Here is an 18,176-nt window from a genome sequence, read left to right as displayed (position 1 = left end):
TAGCCGAACTGGAGTGAATAAAAGGGAATTCAAAATAGACTGTCTTCCAAAATTGCTCATCCGTGACTTGTAATTAACCCAAACCCAAAATACATAAAAACATCTGTCTTTGCTGAACAGCCCTCCATCTTTCTGAGTCATGCAAATCCTGTACATACTTTGTAATAAATATACCATTAGCCTAGATGGAAAGAGTCCTACACAGAAGGAAAGACAGAGGCAGGGTATCTAGGTATCTGTGCCATACCAGAGCTTTGGAGGATAATGGATGAGATGTTTTTCAACCCCTGCAGCCAACTAGAAGGATACCGCAAAGCTAGAAAATGAAAAAGTTAAACAACTGATTGCTGAAATAGTCATAGCGTTAGTGCCTGGCACACAGAAGGCCCTCTGTGAATGGATGAATGAACGAACGAATGAATGAGTGAATATATGTTTACCTCTTCAAGTCCCTTCACGTCTCAAAATCATGAACCTATAAAATACCTGCTTTTTATGGAAATCCTTTAGGGCTGTTTCATAGCCTTCCTCCAGCCTCCGGAAGGCTATCCCTACATCTGCCGTCCACCAGATCTGCGAGCTTGTGAGTGCAACCTGCGCCGGGAAATCCAAGAGCCACAGCTCCCGCGGTTTCTCCTCACTGGCCGCTATGGCTTCCGTGATGGAACGGCGCACGGTTTCCTGCATCGCGTGTTCCAGCCGCAGCAGCCACGTTTCCACCTTTCGAAGCAAATGGAAGTGATTTAGCACAGGCTCAACTACGGAAGAGGGATTAAGTCCATTCTCCCATGGGCTCCAAGGCCACGCAGATGGTGGGGCCTCAGGCGGATTGATTTTAAATCGACAGAGAAAACTAGAAGAGGTAGGACACAAAGGGGAAATGAACAGTGATGAAGTAAGTCCCTCCTACACCGACCTGTCCTCTCCCCGGACAGAGCTCATCTCCTGTCACCTGCTAGACGGCCGGTGACTCTCTTCAGCCTCAACAGAGGAGGGGCTCTCATCTATTCAGTTCTCAGCTGTGAAGACAAGGGGTTCTGGACCAAGGTCCCCTGTGGCATGCACAGTGTTCTGAGAAACCACACAACACAGCCATCTACAGAGTAACATGCTGGAGTGATATTCCAGAGCAGATTGGTTTGTTTTTAAAAATGTTTCTTCTGATAATTTTTAAATATACTGAAAATTCCTCCTAAAATCTTCCTAAGTTCTTAGTCTTAAGACAAAGTATTTTCAGTAAGTGTCTTAATTATATTCCCTACTGGTTCTCGTCTTCACACTTGTCAAAAATTAGACAGCAGCAGAGTACAGAGCTAGGACAACTGCTGACTTGTGAAAGTTAATCTCTTCCTTAAAGATCCAAGCTTACTTTGCCTCCACAAATATGTTTTAACCATTTTTCTATTCTATTCAAATTGCTTTATTGAATTTACCCATAGATGTGTTTCCATGGGTGTTATCTAACAAGAAGAATACACATACTCTCTGCAAATAATTGGCCTCAACAATAAAAGATAATAATATTCCAAGGACCAAAATATTATAACTGTGTTCTCTGCCTGCCCCTATGGAGATGGCAAAGACATTCATTCCGAGAACCTATTTCTCTGGAGGGCTGGGAAAGAGAGATACGTAGTTGAAGAGCTGACAGCCGTCCCCAGTGAAAGGAAGCACGGGCTGGCAATGGGCCCAACATCCTGAGCGCTTTCTCCTCTGACTGTGTAACTGGACATCGTTCACATGCCTGAGTTTAAGGTCTACAATCTCATCATGACTTCAGTCACTAAGCCCAACTCTAGACTTTACCTGGCAACCAGTTCTTTCAGTAAATCAGACATCATTTGAACATCTCCCAAATACTCTGGGAGCCATATCCTCAATGTGGGCACCTGTTATCAAGAACTTTCCAGTCCATTTGGGAAGACCGAACAAACATGTAAGTTGATATATCGTCTCATGTTCAGATGACTGTGCCAGCCGTGGCAACTTCGCTCAGCATGATTTGAGAAATAAACTGATGCGATGTTGCTCGATCCTTCCCCCTTCTGATATTTCACCAGCTTCTACCCCACTCTCTCTAAAAACAATGACCACTTCCCATTATCGTCAATTATCCATTTCTTCCAAGAGACTAAGAGGTATTCAAAGGCAGTGACTGTGTCTTGTTCATTTCTGGATCCCCAGATACTAAACCCAGCATCTAGCATGTAGTAGGTTTTCAATAAACACTAATCAAACAAAATACAAATAGTCTATTTTGGGAGGAACCAATCGTAAAAGCACGGGGGCGGGGGGAAGACATAAAGTAAGAGCATCTTCTTATATAATAAAGGCAATTAGAGAATGAAGGTGGTATATGCTCAAGTCTCTAGCCTAAATTGCTTATACAGAATAAATCAGAGCACTGTGAAAACTTTCAGTACCAGGGGCTCCACCGAGTGACAAGCACGTCCATCAGGCGGACTGTCGTCCTTCTGGGCACTGTGCCAGTCGGCTAGCAGTCTGCAGGGGAGGGTAGCAGACAGGAACACACTTTTGTCAAGATAGTTTATGGTGACTTGTTCTAATCACTGTAATAATATCCTAAAGAGCCCAAGAGATCAAAAAATATATTTTAATCAAAGTATTCCACCATCTGCTTCCCCATCATTTGGCGCGGTTTCTTGGTACGATATTAAAAAGCAACAGAGAGGAATAAAGAAAATCACTGTTTAAAAAAAAAAGGGGGGGTGGTTCGCACCACATTTCAGCAAGGAACATTTTTAAGGAAGCTGCCTCAACCCAAACAGTTCTGTAATAAAGGTTACTGTCTCAGCGACTCTGTGGATTAAGTCAAACTGCTCAAACATCATAAAAAGACGCAATTCCTCTACATCATCAGGAAACGCCAAGAGCGCCTTCATAAATCATAATGAGCCATTCTTGCAGTTGACCGTTAAGAATATTTCTGAGCTATGTGGCTGTGCAAAAAGAGAATATGCTACCTTAGTTGTCTGTGCACATGGTAATTAAGGTACAGGACAGCGGCCTGGTAGACTCCGTCAAGTTTGTTTATGAGCATCACTCACAGCATTGACATCACAGTTCTGAGCCACAAGCCTCTTGACTGCCAAAGGTGCTGCTCAGTGACGAAACCAGTAAGCTTGACAGGAGACTCAGTCACTGGGTTGCATCGGCTTCTCATTCTGGCGTCCGCTCATTCAATCTGTGATAATTCTTCCTGACAAGCTCCATTGCTAGCATTTCTGAGACTCTTTGACGTCCCTGAAGCCAAGGGGGCAGAAACTGGGACATGGGGCAGAGTTTGGCTCAGCAAAGCCCTCTGTCACACTGGACGTGGGCAAACAGGAAGCTCTGTGCACACAACTAACCAGGGCCTGATTTCTGACAGGAGCGGATATTTTTCTTCTTCAAGTCAACCTTTAAAAACTACCTTGCGGGGAGCCTGGGACCTCAGTGGGTTAAGTCATCGACTCTTTGATTTCAGTTTACATCATGATCTCATGGTTCTGGGATTGCCCGTGTCATCTCCGTGCTGGGCATGGAGCCTTATGATTCTCTCTCTGCCCGTCACTCTCTCTCTGCCTGTCACCTACTCTCACTCGCTCTTTCTATATCTCTCAAAAAAAGAATTATTCCCAAAATACTCCTGTAGCATAGACAACCTCGCAATTGTATCTTACATGGCCGATGCATTGGCATCCAGCTTGGAATGGGACATATTCTTTTTCTTTGCTATACATTCCAACTGCTCTGGAAGTAGACACATCCTGATCTTCAAACTGCAGGTCTGCAATGCTGTCGAAGAGTTTGGCGAGGTGACGTGTTACCTAATTTGAAAAGATAAGAACATTTCTTACTAGAGATATGTTCTGGTAATCTAGTGATGAGGCTGTAGGAATTCATAAAACTAACTTTATATAGTTAAGAGTTGTCTTAAAATGTTTTTCTTCAAAATAAAAATCACTCCTTCAATTCCAGAGGTTAAAATAACCTTGATGGAGAAGGGGCCAGGCACGTTGGCTGCCTCATCAGGTGCTAGGTGGTGAATGCCTATCATAAAAAGTTACCCTTGAAGATTAGACACTTACCAACTTACCTGCGCCATATACCTGCTAGCAATCATCGTACTGGGAATTGTGTGGTCAAGTTTTTAAAAATTCAGAAATATTATGATACTTATACTATAAAAGATCATTTATTTTAAGAAGGCTGTGTTTAAAAAAAAAAAAGAAGGCTATGTTAAAATAACTGAAAGATGTAAGTTACACACAATGTTACTCTTGTGGTGGATCTTATGTTACTGTGTACTTGCTTTGATATTTAAGTGAGCCCTATAGTGTATTTATTATAGAAGGACAGTGAGTAGGATTTACCCATTTAAAAAAAATTTTTAAGTCTATTTATTTATTTTGAAAGAGAGAGAATGAATGAACAAGTGGGGGACCGGAGAGGGAGAGGGGATTCTAAGCAAGCTTCTCACTGAAAGAGTAAAGCCCAATGTGGGGCTTGAACTAATGAACCGTGAGATCATAACCTAAGCCAAAACTAAGAGTTGGATGTCACCCAGGTGCCCCAGATTTCCCCGTTTTTATGGATAAGGAAATCAGAAGCTGAAATACTAGATGAGGTTGTCAACCTGACACCACTAAAAGTAAGTGGCTTTTAGTTTTGAAACCTCCAAATCCAAGCCACATCCACAATGTCCAAATTCTTCTGGAATCATTAACTTGTTATCCTAATTATGGCATCTGCAAAGGACCCCCCTCCCCCCCGCAAAAAAATTGCATACTGAATCCTACCATCAGTCCTGGACTATTTGAAAAATAAAACTAAATGAAAAGATACAGATAACCTTTATTTGGCTAGTGACCAATTTGGAGATTAAAGCCTAATGGGAACACAGAATACTGGAACGCACTGTCTATCCACTCCTATCGGCACTGACCAGGACAGGGCTCTCCAGTACAAACACTGGCACAGAGGAAAAGAAAAGAAGACATGCATTCTGAAGACAGACTCACAAGGAGAAGAGACAATCATGTCAGCCACTCTACCTCTTTGGGGTAGACAAAGTCCCAGAGACTGAACCAGAGGAAGTAGCCGGGGTGGGAAGAATAGGTGCTTCTTACACTTGGTGCAGATAAACGCTGCTGAATGGCAAGCAGTTTGGTGCTCCTCACAAGTTAAACATACAGCTACTCTAAGTCCCAGCAATTCCATTCTTAGGTGTATATTCATAATATTTTAAACATTTGAGTACAAAATGTCCAAATGTTTGTACATGCATATTTATAGCAGTATTAGTCACAAGAGCCAAAAGGTGGAACTAATCCAAATGTCCACTGATGGACAACTGGACAAAATGTGGCACATACTACAATAGGATAACGTTCAGACACTGGAAGGAATGGAGTGAAGTTACATACAAGATGCATGAACCTGGAAAACATCATGCTGAATCAAAGAAGCTACTCACAAGAGACCATGTATTCTATGGTTCTATTGATATGAAATGGCCGGAATAGGTAAATCCAGAGAGAAAGAAAGCACACTGGGGGTTGCTGGGGGCTGGAGTCACAGTGACTGCTTGATGGGCATGGGGTTTTATTCTGGAATGAGAATATTCTGGAACTAGACAGAGGTGATATTAGCACCACACTGTGTGTACAAAATGCCACTGAAGCCTACAAGTTAAAATGGTTAATTCTGTTACATAAACTTTAACTCAATAAAAATAAAAAATAAAAGGTGCCGATCAGCCAAAGATACCATTTACCAGCAGCACATAGACGCCATCACTGTAATGAGTTTTTCTAGAAATACAGTTTACCTGGACTTGAAAACCATCCCAAGAGCAGCTCCTAGGAACCTCAACCTGCCTAAATTTCCTGCAGGACGACACCAACGCCAATATCGGTAACCAACTCCTTGTGAGTGACTTAGTCATTGAAGCTTCAGGCCTTAACATTTGTGCTGTATTTGCAGTTATCATATAAAAAAAATCAGGCGAGGAATCCGAGTGTAAGACAGCTGAGTCTCTGAGACTCTCGCCTACTTTAAAGGTAGACAGAGCAGCCGCTGATGATCACTGCTGAGATTATCATCTTCTCCTCCATCCCTGTACGTTACCCAGAGGACATTTATACACAGCAAGTACCGCCCGTAATCTAACAATTCACTGGCACCGCTCAAGTAGCGAGAAACTGCACAGATGTTTAATGGCTTCTACTGGGTAACGGACCTAAGTAACATACAGGTGGAAAGCAGCAAGATAAATGAGACCTCAATCATTAGACACTCTCGGATGTTATTGCTTTGGTGAGACAACAGTTTCAAAAGAACTTCGAGTCTTCTAGTGTCTCGGCCATTGACCAGGAAATGCAAACCCCATGGTATCAGTGCTCTTCTTACTTCTCCCTGCATGTCTGAGGTTGGGGGCTTTCCTATTGTCTTCTATTTAAAGCATCTGAGCAAACAGAGCTGTTGTTGTTTTTTTTAACGAGTGTGGACCCTGACGTTCTCAAATTTGTCCCACTTCTATGAAGATCTCTTTGTATGTTTTGACAGAAAAATAAAATTCTTGATGAGGTTAATGTTTAGAATACCCTTTCCTAATTAAGAAGAAAATTGAGCACCTTACAGGACCCTGTTTTTATCTCACTCAAGAAACTGAAAGGATTGGAACACTTCAAATCATAAACAAGTCAGTAACGCCATTGAATCGTATGTAGGTTTGTAAAAGGTTAGCAAGAAACACCGAAATGTTACTCCCTCAGTTTACAGCTTATAGCAAATCAGGTACCTCCACCGACTGGTAAGGAGACAGGCAGTCAGTCCCTACTTCACATAGCAGTGTGCGATCATAACACTGACCGTGCAATCTTAATAATCAATGGGAACTTTATAATTGTCCTTGGACTTTTAAAAAACTTTGTTAAAATATTAAATTCCCTTTTTCCCTTGGTTATAAAAGTACAAAGAGATAAAAACTGCAACTACTTAGTACACCATAGGGGTGCCTGGGTGGCTCAGTCGATTGAGCATCCAACTTTGGCTCTGGTCACAATCTCGCAGTCGGTGAGTTCAAGCCCCACATCAGGGTCTGTGCTGACAGCTCAGCTTGGAGCCTGAAGCCTGCTTCAGATTTTGCATCTCCCTCTCTCTTCTCCTTCTCTGCTTGGATTCCCTCTCTCAAAAATTAACATTAAAAAAAATATTTAGTACCCTGTAATTTAAAATATTAAAAATGCTGAAAACTTTATAGAAAACTTATCTGGGCAGTTCAATTACAGTTTGCCTTCTCATCTTAGGATTTATGAATTCAGCCACAGCAATTTCCTACTCAACACATTCCCAAAGGCAAGGGAATCAAGAGCAAAAATAAACTATTGGGACTTCATCAAAATAAATAGCTTCTGCACTCAAGGAAACAATCAAGAAAAAGAATGGGGAAGGAATGGGAAAAGGAATGGGAAAAGATAGTTGCAAATGACATATCAGATAAAGGGCTAGTATCCAAAATCTACAAGGAACTCACTAAACTCCACACCTGAAAAACGAATAATCCAGTGAAGAAATGGGCAGAAGACATAAACAGACACCTCTCCAAAGAGGACATCCAGATGACCAACAGGCACATGAAACGATGCTCAGCATCACTCATCATCAGGGAAACACAAATCAAAACCACACTGAGATACCACCTCACGCCAGTCAGAGTGGCTAAAATGAACAAACCAATAGACTATAGTTGCTGACAAAGATGTGGAGAAATGGGCACCCTCCTACACTGTTGGTAGGAATGTAAACTGGTACAGCTGCTCTGGAAAACAGTGTGGAGGTTCCTCAAAAAACTATCAGTAGAACTCCCTTATGACCCAGCAAGAATAAAATATGGCCATTTGTAGCAAAGTGGATGGACCTCGAGGGTGTCACGTCAAGCGAAATAAGTCAGGCAGAGAAGGACAGATACCATGTTTTCACTCATAGGTCTAACAGGAGAAACCTAACAGAGGATCATGGAAAGAGGAAGGGGGGAAAAAGCGTTAGGGAGAGGGAGGAAGGCAAATCATGAGAGACTCTTGAATGGTGAAAACAAACAGAGGGCTGAAGGGGGAGGAAGGGAGGGAAACGGGGGTGATGGTCATGGAGGAGAGCATGGAGTATTATATGGAAACCAACTTGACAATAAACTATAAATTAAAAAAAAGAAAAATAGAACCTATTAAAAAAAAAGAGTGAGCATCTTTTCTAGATCTTCAACAATTATCATATTCCTTTGAAAATTTGGATCATTTTCCAACATTTTATCCTGTGAGCTGTCAATGTCCTGAAATTTCTTGTAGAGTTTCCTTAATGTGAAGCTATTTGGGGGGCTGGTCACATGTCCCTTATTTCCCTTGGGCCATTTTCATCCATTTTGCCACAACAAATGGTTTTCTTTCTATCGGTACGTTCATTTCCACTAAAACCCTCTGGCTGCACATGTAGAACTGCTCCAATGGTACAGAGCTAGCATTTGCGGTGAGCATTCTCTTCTGTGAGCACATCTATACGTGATTCAAACTTAACTTCCAGCGCGACCCATTTTTATTTCCTCACTATGCTTCCAACTTTATTATAAATTCCTTCATTCAGTTATGCCTGGCTATAAAATGGTACATGCGTTCATCACTAGGGACAAGGAGGCAGCACGCTACATGCTTTGCTGTTGTGTGTAAAGTGAGTAACAGACGTGTGATGGCCAACCACGGACAGACATCAAAAGGTGTATGTAACTGTCCACGAGGCATCGTACACATTTGTTATTCACTCAGTGACGTTTGTGAAGAACAAGCAATGAGATTTATGCTTTTAGTAACTACTCACAGTTAACATACCACAGTTTCTTAACCTTGGACCCTATTGTCGGGGGACTGGTGTTACTTAACCAATCCTTGTTAGCTGAAATTCCTCTATGTGGGAACTGTGAACAGGGAGAGTTGACTATTTAAGAGCTTACGTTCATTTCTCTAAAGAAAGTAAAAAAATATTAACTCATTTAGGTAATCTTATACTGTAAGATGCATATCAAAACTGTTCACATCAGCTGGTCTACCCTATGTTCACCTAGAAAACAAAGGGCAAGAAAAATGAAATTACTATAGCTTCTTGGTCATTCTCAAAGCTCACCACGTGCCCGTTGGCTGTATCTAATTTCATATTTGCTGCATCTAGGAAAGACGCCTCTGCAGATACACTGAGATTAAATAAGCATGAAAGCTTAGTATCACTCCTGGCATGGGGAGCACCTCAAAATTCATTCCTATGTAGTCATTACTTCATTTATTCATAATGATAATAGTCACAATAATGTTTGCGTGAATATAATGCCAAAACCTAGGCAGTCTTGCATACTGTGTCTATCCTCTAAAATAAGATGAAATTGAGTCTATTATTTGCACATAAACTGAAATTCAAGCCAATCTGTCAAAATGTTCATTTTTTTGTTTTTGTTTTTTTTTCCTTAATATTTTATTGTCAAATTGTTTTCCATACAACACCCAGTGCTCTTCCCCTTAAGTGCCCTCCACCATCACCTCCACCTCTTTATCCCTCACTTTTTAAAAAAATAATATTACCCAGAATTGGTGACAATACAGGGAAATCAATGGATATGCAACATTGTCAAAAGTCCCAATCTGCAAAAACTTTCTATAAGTTGGTTAAATCAATGACGGCATCTCTCTATAATAAAACCTTTTATAGATACTCAATGTATTATTGATGAACAGCCCAATTTTAAACATATATGACATACACATCAACGCCTTAAACACTGTGATCACTCAGTAATAGTAGCCAGCAGTATATAATTCTGATCTTTTGTATATTCTGTATTTTTCAAATTTTCAGGAGGTATAACTACTCATATAATCCAAAAAGGCTAAGTTATAAATTTTGTAAATAATTATAGGCACTATGAGGTAATAAGCATTGCTTAGTTTTGTTTTTACTAAAAATAATATGTATTTTTCAATTTGACTTTCTCTTTATTAATATAACTTGGATGTATTCACGCATCACTGCTGATTCTGTTAAACATCTATAGCATGAATACATAAATTTATATAAATACAATGACAACACAAATGCTGAATTTTTACATAACCTTTTGAAATAGAGAAGAAAAAAAATCATGTGTATACATCTTAATAAATTTCGGCAAAGTTAACACAACTCTTGTAGCCACTAAGAAGATTCAGAAATAGAATGTGCCCACATCTGGAAAACTAACAGCCCAGGCAGCCATGAGCACTGCCTCTCAAAAATGGACATGATCTTTACCTGAGTAGATTCATACAATATGTACCTTTGGGTCTGCCTTCTTTAATTCAGTATTATGTTAGAGAGACTTATTCATGTTCTTAGGTACATTTTTCCATTGCTAAGTGGTACGCCATGTTAGGAACATACCACTCTGCTGTTAAAGGATATTTAGATGGTTCACAGTTTGGATCTATGATGAATAATAATAATGTAGGTATGATAACTTTTGTTTATAGTTTTTTGGTTCACATATATATACAATGAGAAGAGAAGATGCTGGATAATGATGTATTCTTTTAAAACTCATTTGAGAGAGAGAGAGAGAGAGAGAGAGAGAGAGAGGGGGGGGGAGGGAGGGAGGGAGGGAGAACATGCACGAGCGGGGCAGGGCAGAGAGAGAGAATCTCAAGCAGGCTCTACCATGCTTAGCGTAGCACCCAAGGTGGGGCTTGATCCCAAAACCTTGGGATCAGGACCCGAGCCGAAAGCAAGAGTTGGAGGCCCAAGTGACTGAATCACCAAGGCACCCCAATTATGTATTTGTATATTCATATTTATAAGTCTGTTAAGTAGATTTTCGGATTGGCTGTATCAACTCACAATCCCCCTAGCTAGATAGAACGTTCGCCTCCTCCACATCCTTACCATTATTTAGTATTTTGAGTTTAATTTTAGCCTTTTGGTGAGATTGATCTTGCTATCTCATTGTGTGAGTGTACGTTTCTCTTATGTCAAGTTCTCATCAAAGTCTGAGAAACTATCTGAAAAACAAGGAAAACTCGCCAATCCGTGGTGTCCTCACCAGTCCTCCCATCCCCAACGATGTCAAAACAATGCCACGCAGTTATCAAGGTATCTTCAGAAAAAAAAAAAAAAAAAAACCCAGAAAAATGAAGAGAGACCAGAGAAGACTAGCTCCATGAATGAGTACTTGATAGTTATTTTTTAGTTTTGTTTCTAAGTTTCAAGTAAAATCTTTTGTTTTAAATCAGCAGCACAGAGAAGTCCTTGATATTGGTATATTTGGTCTATTCACCTATGTAGACATGCCTATGTGAATCTAACTAACGTGTATCAATTTGTTTCTCCAGCATAACCACCCCCAAAATTCAGTGGCTTAAAATAGTAAAAATTTCTTAGCTTCCAACTGTGTTTTTGGCCTTTGGCTTGCCTCCGCTGGTTACCCTCACGTTCACGGTCTGTCTGTGATCAACGGCTCCTCTCATACATGTGATGACTGCCCGTCTGGTGGCTGGGGTATGGGCATGTGCTTACCACTCAGTAGGCCAGGTCTGGCTAGTTCATGAAGGGGTGGCCACAGGTTTCTCAAAATCAGCAAGACTGTAAGCCCCTGTGTGCCCGAACCTGGCAAACCTCTTGCTAATGACACAGGGGCCAAAACAAGCCACATACTAATACAAAAGGAGAAATCAATCCTACACTTTATAAGAATTGCACCAACATACTTACAGGGCCTGGATGCATGGAAGGGAAGAATTTGTGGCCATTTTTTACAGTATTGTATTTTAAGTATTTATGTCTCTTTATATTATTTCTTGCTCAGAAACCAAAGAGATAGTACCTAGGGTTTTCCCCATTTGGTAGACAAGGAAACAGGTTCAGAAAAGTAAAGCAGTAACATAGCCACTCATCAACGGAACCAGCTCACGCAGGATTTCAAGGTCTCTGTTCTTACCACGCTGCCTGCTGATGGATGGCTGATACGCCAGTTTTGTCTAGTTCCATACACTTAACATTTCAATGCTCACATTTTTTTGTGTAGATCCAGATTTCCATCTGCTATCATCTTCCTTGTGCCTGAAGCACTTCCTTTAACATTCTTGGACTGACAGTCTGCTGCTGGTGAAATCTTTCAGACTTTGAATGTCTGAAAACATCCCTATTTTGCATTCACTTTTAAAAGATATTTTCACTGGATAAAGAACTGTAGGTTGATTTTTTTTCTTTATTCCAGAGGCATTGGTCCACTATTTTCTCATTTGCATGGTGAAGCCTCTCATCATGCTTCAATTTATTCCTTTGTGCATCACATGACTTTACGGATGATCTTTGGGTTTCCTTATCACTGGTTATAGCCAATTTGACTAACGCGGTAGAGTTTTCTTTGTGGCTTGTGCTGGCATTTGCAATTTAAGCTTGGGCTTAAATCTATGGATTTCTATTCATCAATTCAGAAATCTTCTGCCTGTTATTCTGCCAGTATTTTTTCTGTCTCCCTGCCTCCATTTGGAGATGTCCCTCATACACATATGGAACTTTCTTGTCTTTTCCGTATCTCTACTTAGCTTTTTGAACATACTAATGCAGCTATAACTTTTAGCATCTAGGTCTGCTAACCCTAGCATTTGTTTCATTTTTGACTGATTTGTTTCCTCTTGATGAGAGTTCAATATTCCTGCCTCTTTCCATGCCTTCTCCTCTTTAGTGATATATCAGGCATTGCAAACTTTCCCTGCTTGGAGCTAATGCATTTTTATTCCTATCATCTTGAGCTTTGTTCTGGGATGCAGTTAAATCACTTGCAAACATTTTGATCCTTTTGGATTCTGTTTTTTTAAAGTTGATTTATTTTGAGAGAGAGCGCTAGAACACACATGTGAGCTAGAGAGGGGCAGAGAGAGAGAGGGAGAGAGAGAACCCCAAGCAGGCTCTGCATTGTCACAAGGCTCATTCCCATGAATCATGAGAGCATGACCTGAACTGAAATCAAGAGCCACTTAACTAACTGAGCCCCTGGATCTTGCTTTTAAGATTTATTTGGCAGAGGTGCCTGGGTGGCTCGGTTGGTTAAGGGGCTCTTGATTTCAGCTCAGATCATGATTTCACGGTTCATGAGATGGAGTCCCAAGTTCAGCTCCAGGATGGAGCCTGCTCGGGATTCTCTCTCCCCCTATAGATGCCTCCACTGCTCATGCTCTCTCAAAAATAAACATTTTTTAAAAAAGGATTTGTTTGCCGTAACTGGAGTAGTATGTAATTCAGGGCTAATTATTCCCACTGCTGAAGACTGTAAGAAGCCCATCTAGAAGTTTCTGGGGTTCTCTCTCTACAGTTCTTTCCTCCTTGGTACTCAGTTCTGCAAACTCCAGCTACCTTGTCTTCCTTGTTCTCTCAGCTTTGAGCCCTCAACTCCAAGAGCCCACCAGATCATGCCTGGCTCACGCTCCCTGTCCCATGCCTGGAAACTCACCCAAGGAAGCAAATGGGACCATCACAGAGCTCATCTCCTTTGTTCTAAGTCTGTCAGGAATGGCTACCCACTGTTTTCTGATGTCCAGGGTCAAGAAAGGTCTTGTTTCATATAATTTGTCAACGTTTTGGGTTCTTTCAAGCATGTGGATAAATTTAGCTGCTACTCCATCTTGGCCAGAAGCACAAGTGTATCTTTCTTTGTGGTTTTAATTTGCATTTCTCTGATGACTTAAGAAGTTAAGCAACTTTACTGGTCATTCGAATCCCTTCTTTTGGAAATAGTCTACTTAAGTATTGCGCCCACTTTTATACTGGATTATGCATTTGTCCTTCCTTCTTTGAGTGTAAGAACTGTTTTTATATTCTGCCTGTGAGTCTTTCGTTTAAGGCACTGCCAACGTCTTTTCCAACTTTGTGGCTTACATTGTTAGTCTCGTAATAGTATCCTTTGATAAGCCAAAGTTTTCAACTTTAACACAGTCAAATCCATCAACCTTTTTCTACACTCAATATGTGCATGTCCAACGTGAGAAATCTTTGCTCATTATGGCACCTGGGTGCCTCAGTTGGCTGAGCATCCAACTTCCACTCAGGTCATGATCTTGCTTTTTTTGAGTTTGAGCCCCACATTGGGCTCTCTGCTGTCAGTGCAGAGCCTGTTTTGGATCCTCTGTGTCCCTCTCTCTGCCCCTCCTCTGCTTGCACATGCGCTCTCTCGCTCTCTCTCTCTCTCAAAAAATAAAACATTTAAAAAAGAAAAAAAGAAATTTTTGCTGAAAGAGGATTCTTTCTCATATACCATACATTTCATTGTTGCACCTTTCAAATTTACATCTCCATCTATCTAGAACTTCTTAGATACCACATACAGCAGATCCCCTCTCCCTCATCCCTGCACATTCATATCCAAGTGAATATTCATATTCGATTGACCTTCGAATCATTATCATGGTCTAATTCTCTGGTTAACATCTTCCTCGGTGCCCAATTCCACTATTTTTTCACCTCCTTTCAGTTCCATGATACTGATCAAAGTTCTGATCAGGTTGTCAGACTCTGTCATATTTTGTAAATCACCAAATGTTGCCAAGAAAAAAGCCAACAGGAAATATTAGGCAAGTCTCTCTGTGGTTTCTTTCTGCTCCTCTGTTAGCTGCTGAATTCTAGACGTTCTTTGACGCTCTTTAAATACTCTGATGCACTTATTTAAATGATTTAATTAACCAGTTCATCCAGCTTTCCTAGTTGTTCGCAGAACACACAGTTCTCTGTGAAAAGCTCACTTGCCATGGCCAGACGCCCTGCAAACTGAATTTAAGCTGGAGCTCAACACCTTCTATCAGGTCACATCAAGCAAAGGCCAGAACCAGGAGTTCTAGATGCCATATGGAGGCTGAAACTCCTTAGTGGCCAGATTCCACATTTATAAGGCTTAACTTTTGGATCTCATAACATTAAGGTGATATTTTATTTATGTTTTTTTTATTTTATTTTTGAGAGACAGAGAGAGACAGTGCAAGCAGGGGAGGGTCAGAGAGAGAGGGAGACACAGAAACAGAAGCAGGCTCCAGGCTAGCTGTCAGCACAGAGCCCAATGTGGGGCTCGAACCCATGAACTGTGAGATCATGACCTGAGCCGAAGCCGGACACTTAACCGACTAAGCCACCCAGATGCCCCAAGGTGGTATTTTATTTCAACCACACGTCATAATACTCCTGATTTTGTTGTGTAACTTATATACTGACTGTGGCAAGAACCCCACTAAAGGAGAGGTAACAAATCTAAGCAGTGGCAACACACTTACAAAATGAACACAGAAAGTGTATATATTGTTATACAATTTGTAGTCAATAATATATTAACTATTCTGTGAGGATAATCAAGATTAATCCTCAGGAGCATACAATTTATGACTTAAAATCAGATGGTCTACTTCTTTGTCACACACCTAAATGTCTCAGTCCTGTGAATACCAGGCTACCATCCATTTAAATCATGACATATTCCCCAACTGTGTCCAGCGAACCTGCTCTCCCATGGCAGTTTCTATGACAAACTCCACTTAGGTGAGCGGCTTCTATTCCCCACCGTGGACTTCAAGCTCAACAGAGACAAGAGAAGGATGGTCAAAACCATGGACATCTTCTGGTCTGTTTGCTTCTGCTGCGTCTTCCCCACTCTGTCCTCAGTCCCAGCCTACACTCAAGGGCAGCCCCTTCCACCATTTTTGGTACTCAACAGCCCTCCAGCTTCCAGCTTCCTGCTTCCTGTAAGAAGGTGAATTTTTCACTGACTTTATTTCAACTAAAACTCATTCACTCTTGCCTGTCCTGTATTAACCACTTCAAATTTGAGACTATTCATCTTAGGGGTTGAAGGTGATAACACACTACGAGGGACTATTGGGCTCTGTCACCTGGATTTCTGAAATTCATTCGCGGAGACACATCCACTCCGTCACGGAGACAACCAAATGCAAGCACTGCCCAGAGACACACTGTTTGGTCTTACGTATGTGCCCCTGGAAGACCCAGCAGAGGTTTCTCTCACCCAGAATTAAGCCCATTTTGCACAAGCACTTCTCCAAATGCCCTTATTTACAGTTCATTGTGAGCATTAGTTCAGTGCCATCTGTGCAATCACTGCACACTTGGAGATTTCTCAAACAAGTTGGCAGATTTTCTCTCATGTAGATTTGGGTCGACAACACTGTAGGACATGCCTTGATGAAAACATCAAACATTTCTGAGCATTCATATTCCTGATGTTCTCATTTAAGATTTTTATCCTTAAGTAATCAATACACTGTGGGGCTTGAACTCACAACCCCGAGATCAAGAGCTGCATGCTCCACCAACTGAGCCAGACAGGTGCCCCTCATCTTTTTTTTTTTTTTTTTTTAGAGAATGCACCGTGGCCTCAATTTCTATACTAGAGTGGATTCCTAGTGGCCACATTAAAACAGGTAAAAAGAAGGACGCTTGGGTGGCTCAGTCATTTAAGCATCCAACTTCGGCCCAGGTCATGATCTCACTATCCAGAGTTCAAGCCCCACATCGGAACCTGGAGTCTGTTTTGAATTCTATGTCTTCCTCTCTCTGTGCCCCTCCCCTCCTCTTGCTCTCTCTCCCTCTCAAAAATAAATAAGCATTAAAAAAATTTATAACAAGAATGAAAAAAATAAGTAAAAAGAAACAGGGAAAATTAACTTTAATGTATTTTACCTAGTATGTCCAAAATACTTGGAACGTGTAATAAAAATGTTAGACATTTAGACTTTTTTCCAGAATAAACCTTTGAAATCAGGTGTGTATGTTTATTTAGAGCCTATCTCAATTTGGATTTTCCATCCAAAACATTTGATCTGTATTTCAACTTCATAAAATACACTATTGCAAAGCAGATTCACATGCTCAAGTTGTCTCAAACACATTTGTATTTTCCAGTAACTGCATCAAACATCACTGTTTAAATTTAAATCAATTAAAATGTACTGAATTTAAAAATTCCGTTTCTCAGGTGCCACCTTTTGAGGGCTCAGCAACCCCACATGCCCACAGGAGACAACTCCAGTGCGGCCCAGCGCACCGCCCAGCGCACCAGCGGCCTGTGAGTTTTTAGTGCGGCTCCTCCCTGCAGAAGCGGGTCCTCCACGCAGGGAACAAGGGAAGAGTAAATGTGCGAATGCTTCTAGGACAAAAAGATCTTTCAAGTTATTGGGAATCAGTGGCTAAAAAAACGTTGACTACACAAAATTGTCAGCAATTTAAAGACATTACATAACAAAGGTACCATGATGCCTTCTGCCTTTGACCACTATACCGACCACTTGACAAATACAAAAAGATGTTTTTCTAAAGGGGAGGGGGGGAGGATTCAAAGAATGTTAGCAACGGATCACGTGTAACTTCACACCAGCTGCACATCCCTCACACCAGGCCCATGAACCCTGCAAGCACACCTCTAAGTCTGTGTTTCCATAAGCAACTACCAGAGATTTTGATCACTCAAGTCAAGCAGGGCCCACACAGAAGTCCTTTAGATCATTCAAGCCCTTGGGAAGTCAGGGTGAATTCCGGAAGAAGACCATCTTTAACACTTGAACTTCACCAAGCTTACCAACAGCGAATAATCACGGAAGGCACTCTAGACAGGCGGACTTCATCACTCCGGTATTCGACTCACTTGGGAACTTCTGCTTAGAGGATGGAGGGTGTAGCCGCATCAGACCTCCCTGGCTGAGGAGTTCAGGCTGATCAAATTCCACAATTAACTGCAGAAACTGGCACTTTGGCTAACACTGTTGAGTGTGGTGGGGGTAGGAGGGGCCTCAAGAATTCAAGTCATTCACAGGATGTCAACATGAGTTATCTACCTACAAAGGGTTTCTTTTCTGGTGAAATTGCATTGTTATAACACAAGCTGCAGTTGCCATGTTATTTTGGTCACACTACAGGGAGCCCATTCAGGAACCTAAGCACAAAAGGCAAAGGCGGAAAAGCTGTGTCTGGTGGTCCGAAACGGATTCCAATATTGCAAAGAAGGTAAGAGTGTGGTAAGGCCAGCGTAGTTAGCTTCACTGCCAAAAGCATGAACTATTCCCTAGTAAGCGACCAAGAATTCCAAATGCACCTTCACTTTAGAGAACCAT

The 18,176-nt window shown here is 41.3% G+C and overlaps 1 protein-coding gene across 1 annotated transcript in view; it reads right to left on the bottom strand.

Moving 5' to 3' along the window:
* Nucleotides 1–18,176, bottom strand: part of DNAH11 (dynein axonemal heavy chain 11) — a 335,444-nt gene that overhangs the window by 223,005 nt on the left and 94,263 nt on the right. Inside the window, 2 exon segments of the mRNA XM_029929863.1 lie at nt 487–720; nt 3,684–3,830. Of these exon segments, the coding sequence (XP_029785723.1) occupies nt 487–720; nt 3,684–3,830 (381 nt within the window).

The sequence above is a fragment of the Suricata suricatta genome, chromosome 2 (assembly GCF_006229205.1).
Source record: "Suricata suricatta isolate VVHF042 chromosome 2, meerkat_22Aug2017_6uvM2_HiC, whole genome shotgun sequence".
Lineage (NCBI taxonomy): Eukaryota > Metazoa > Chordata > Mammalia > Carnivora > Herpestidae > Suricata > Suricata suricatta.
Note: the sequence above shows the minus strand (reverse complement) of the source record. Positions and strands in the feature narration are given on the sequence as shown.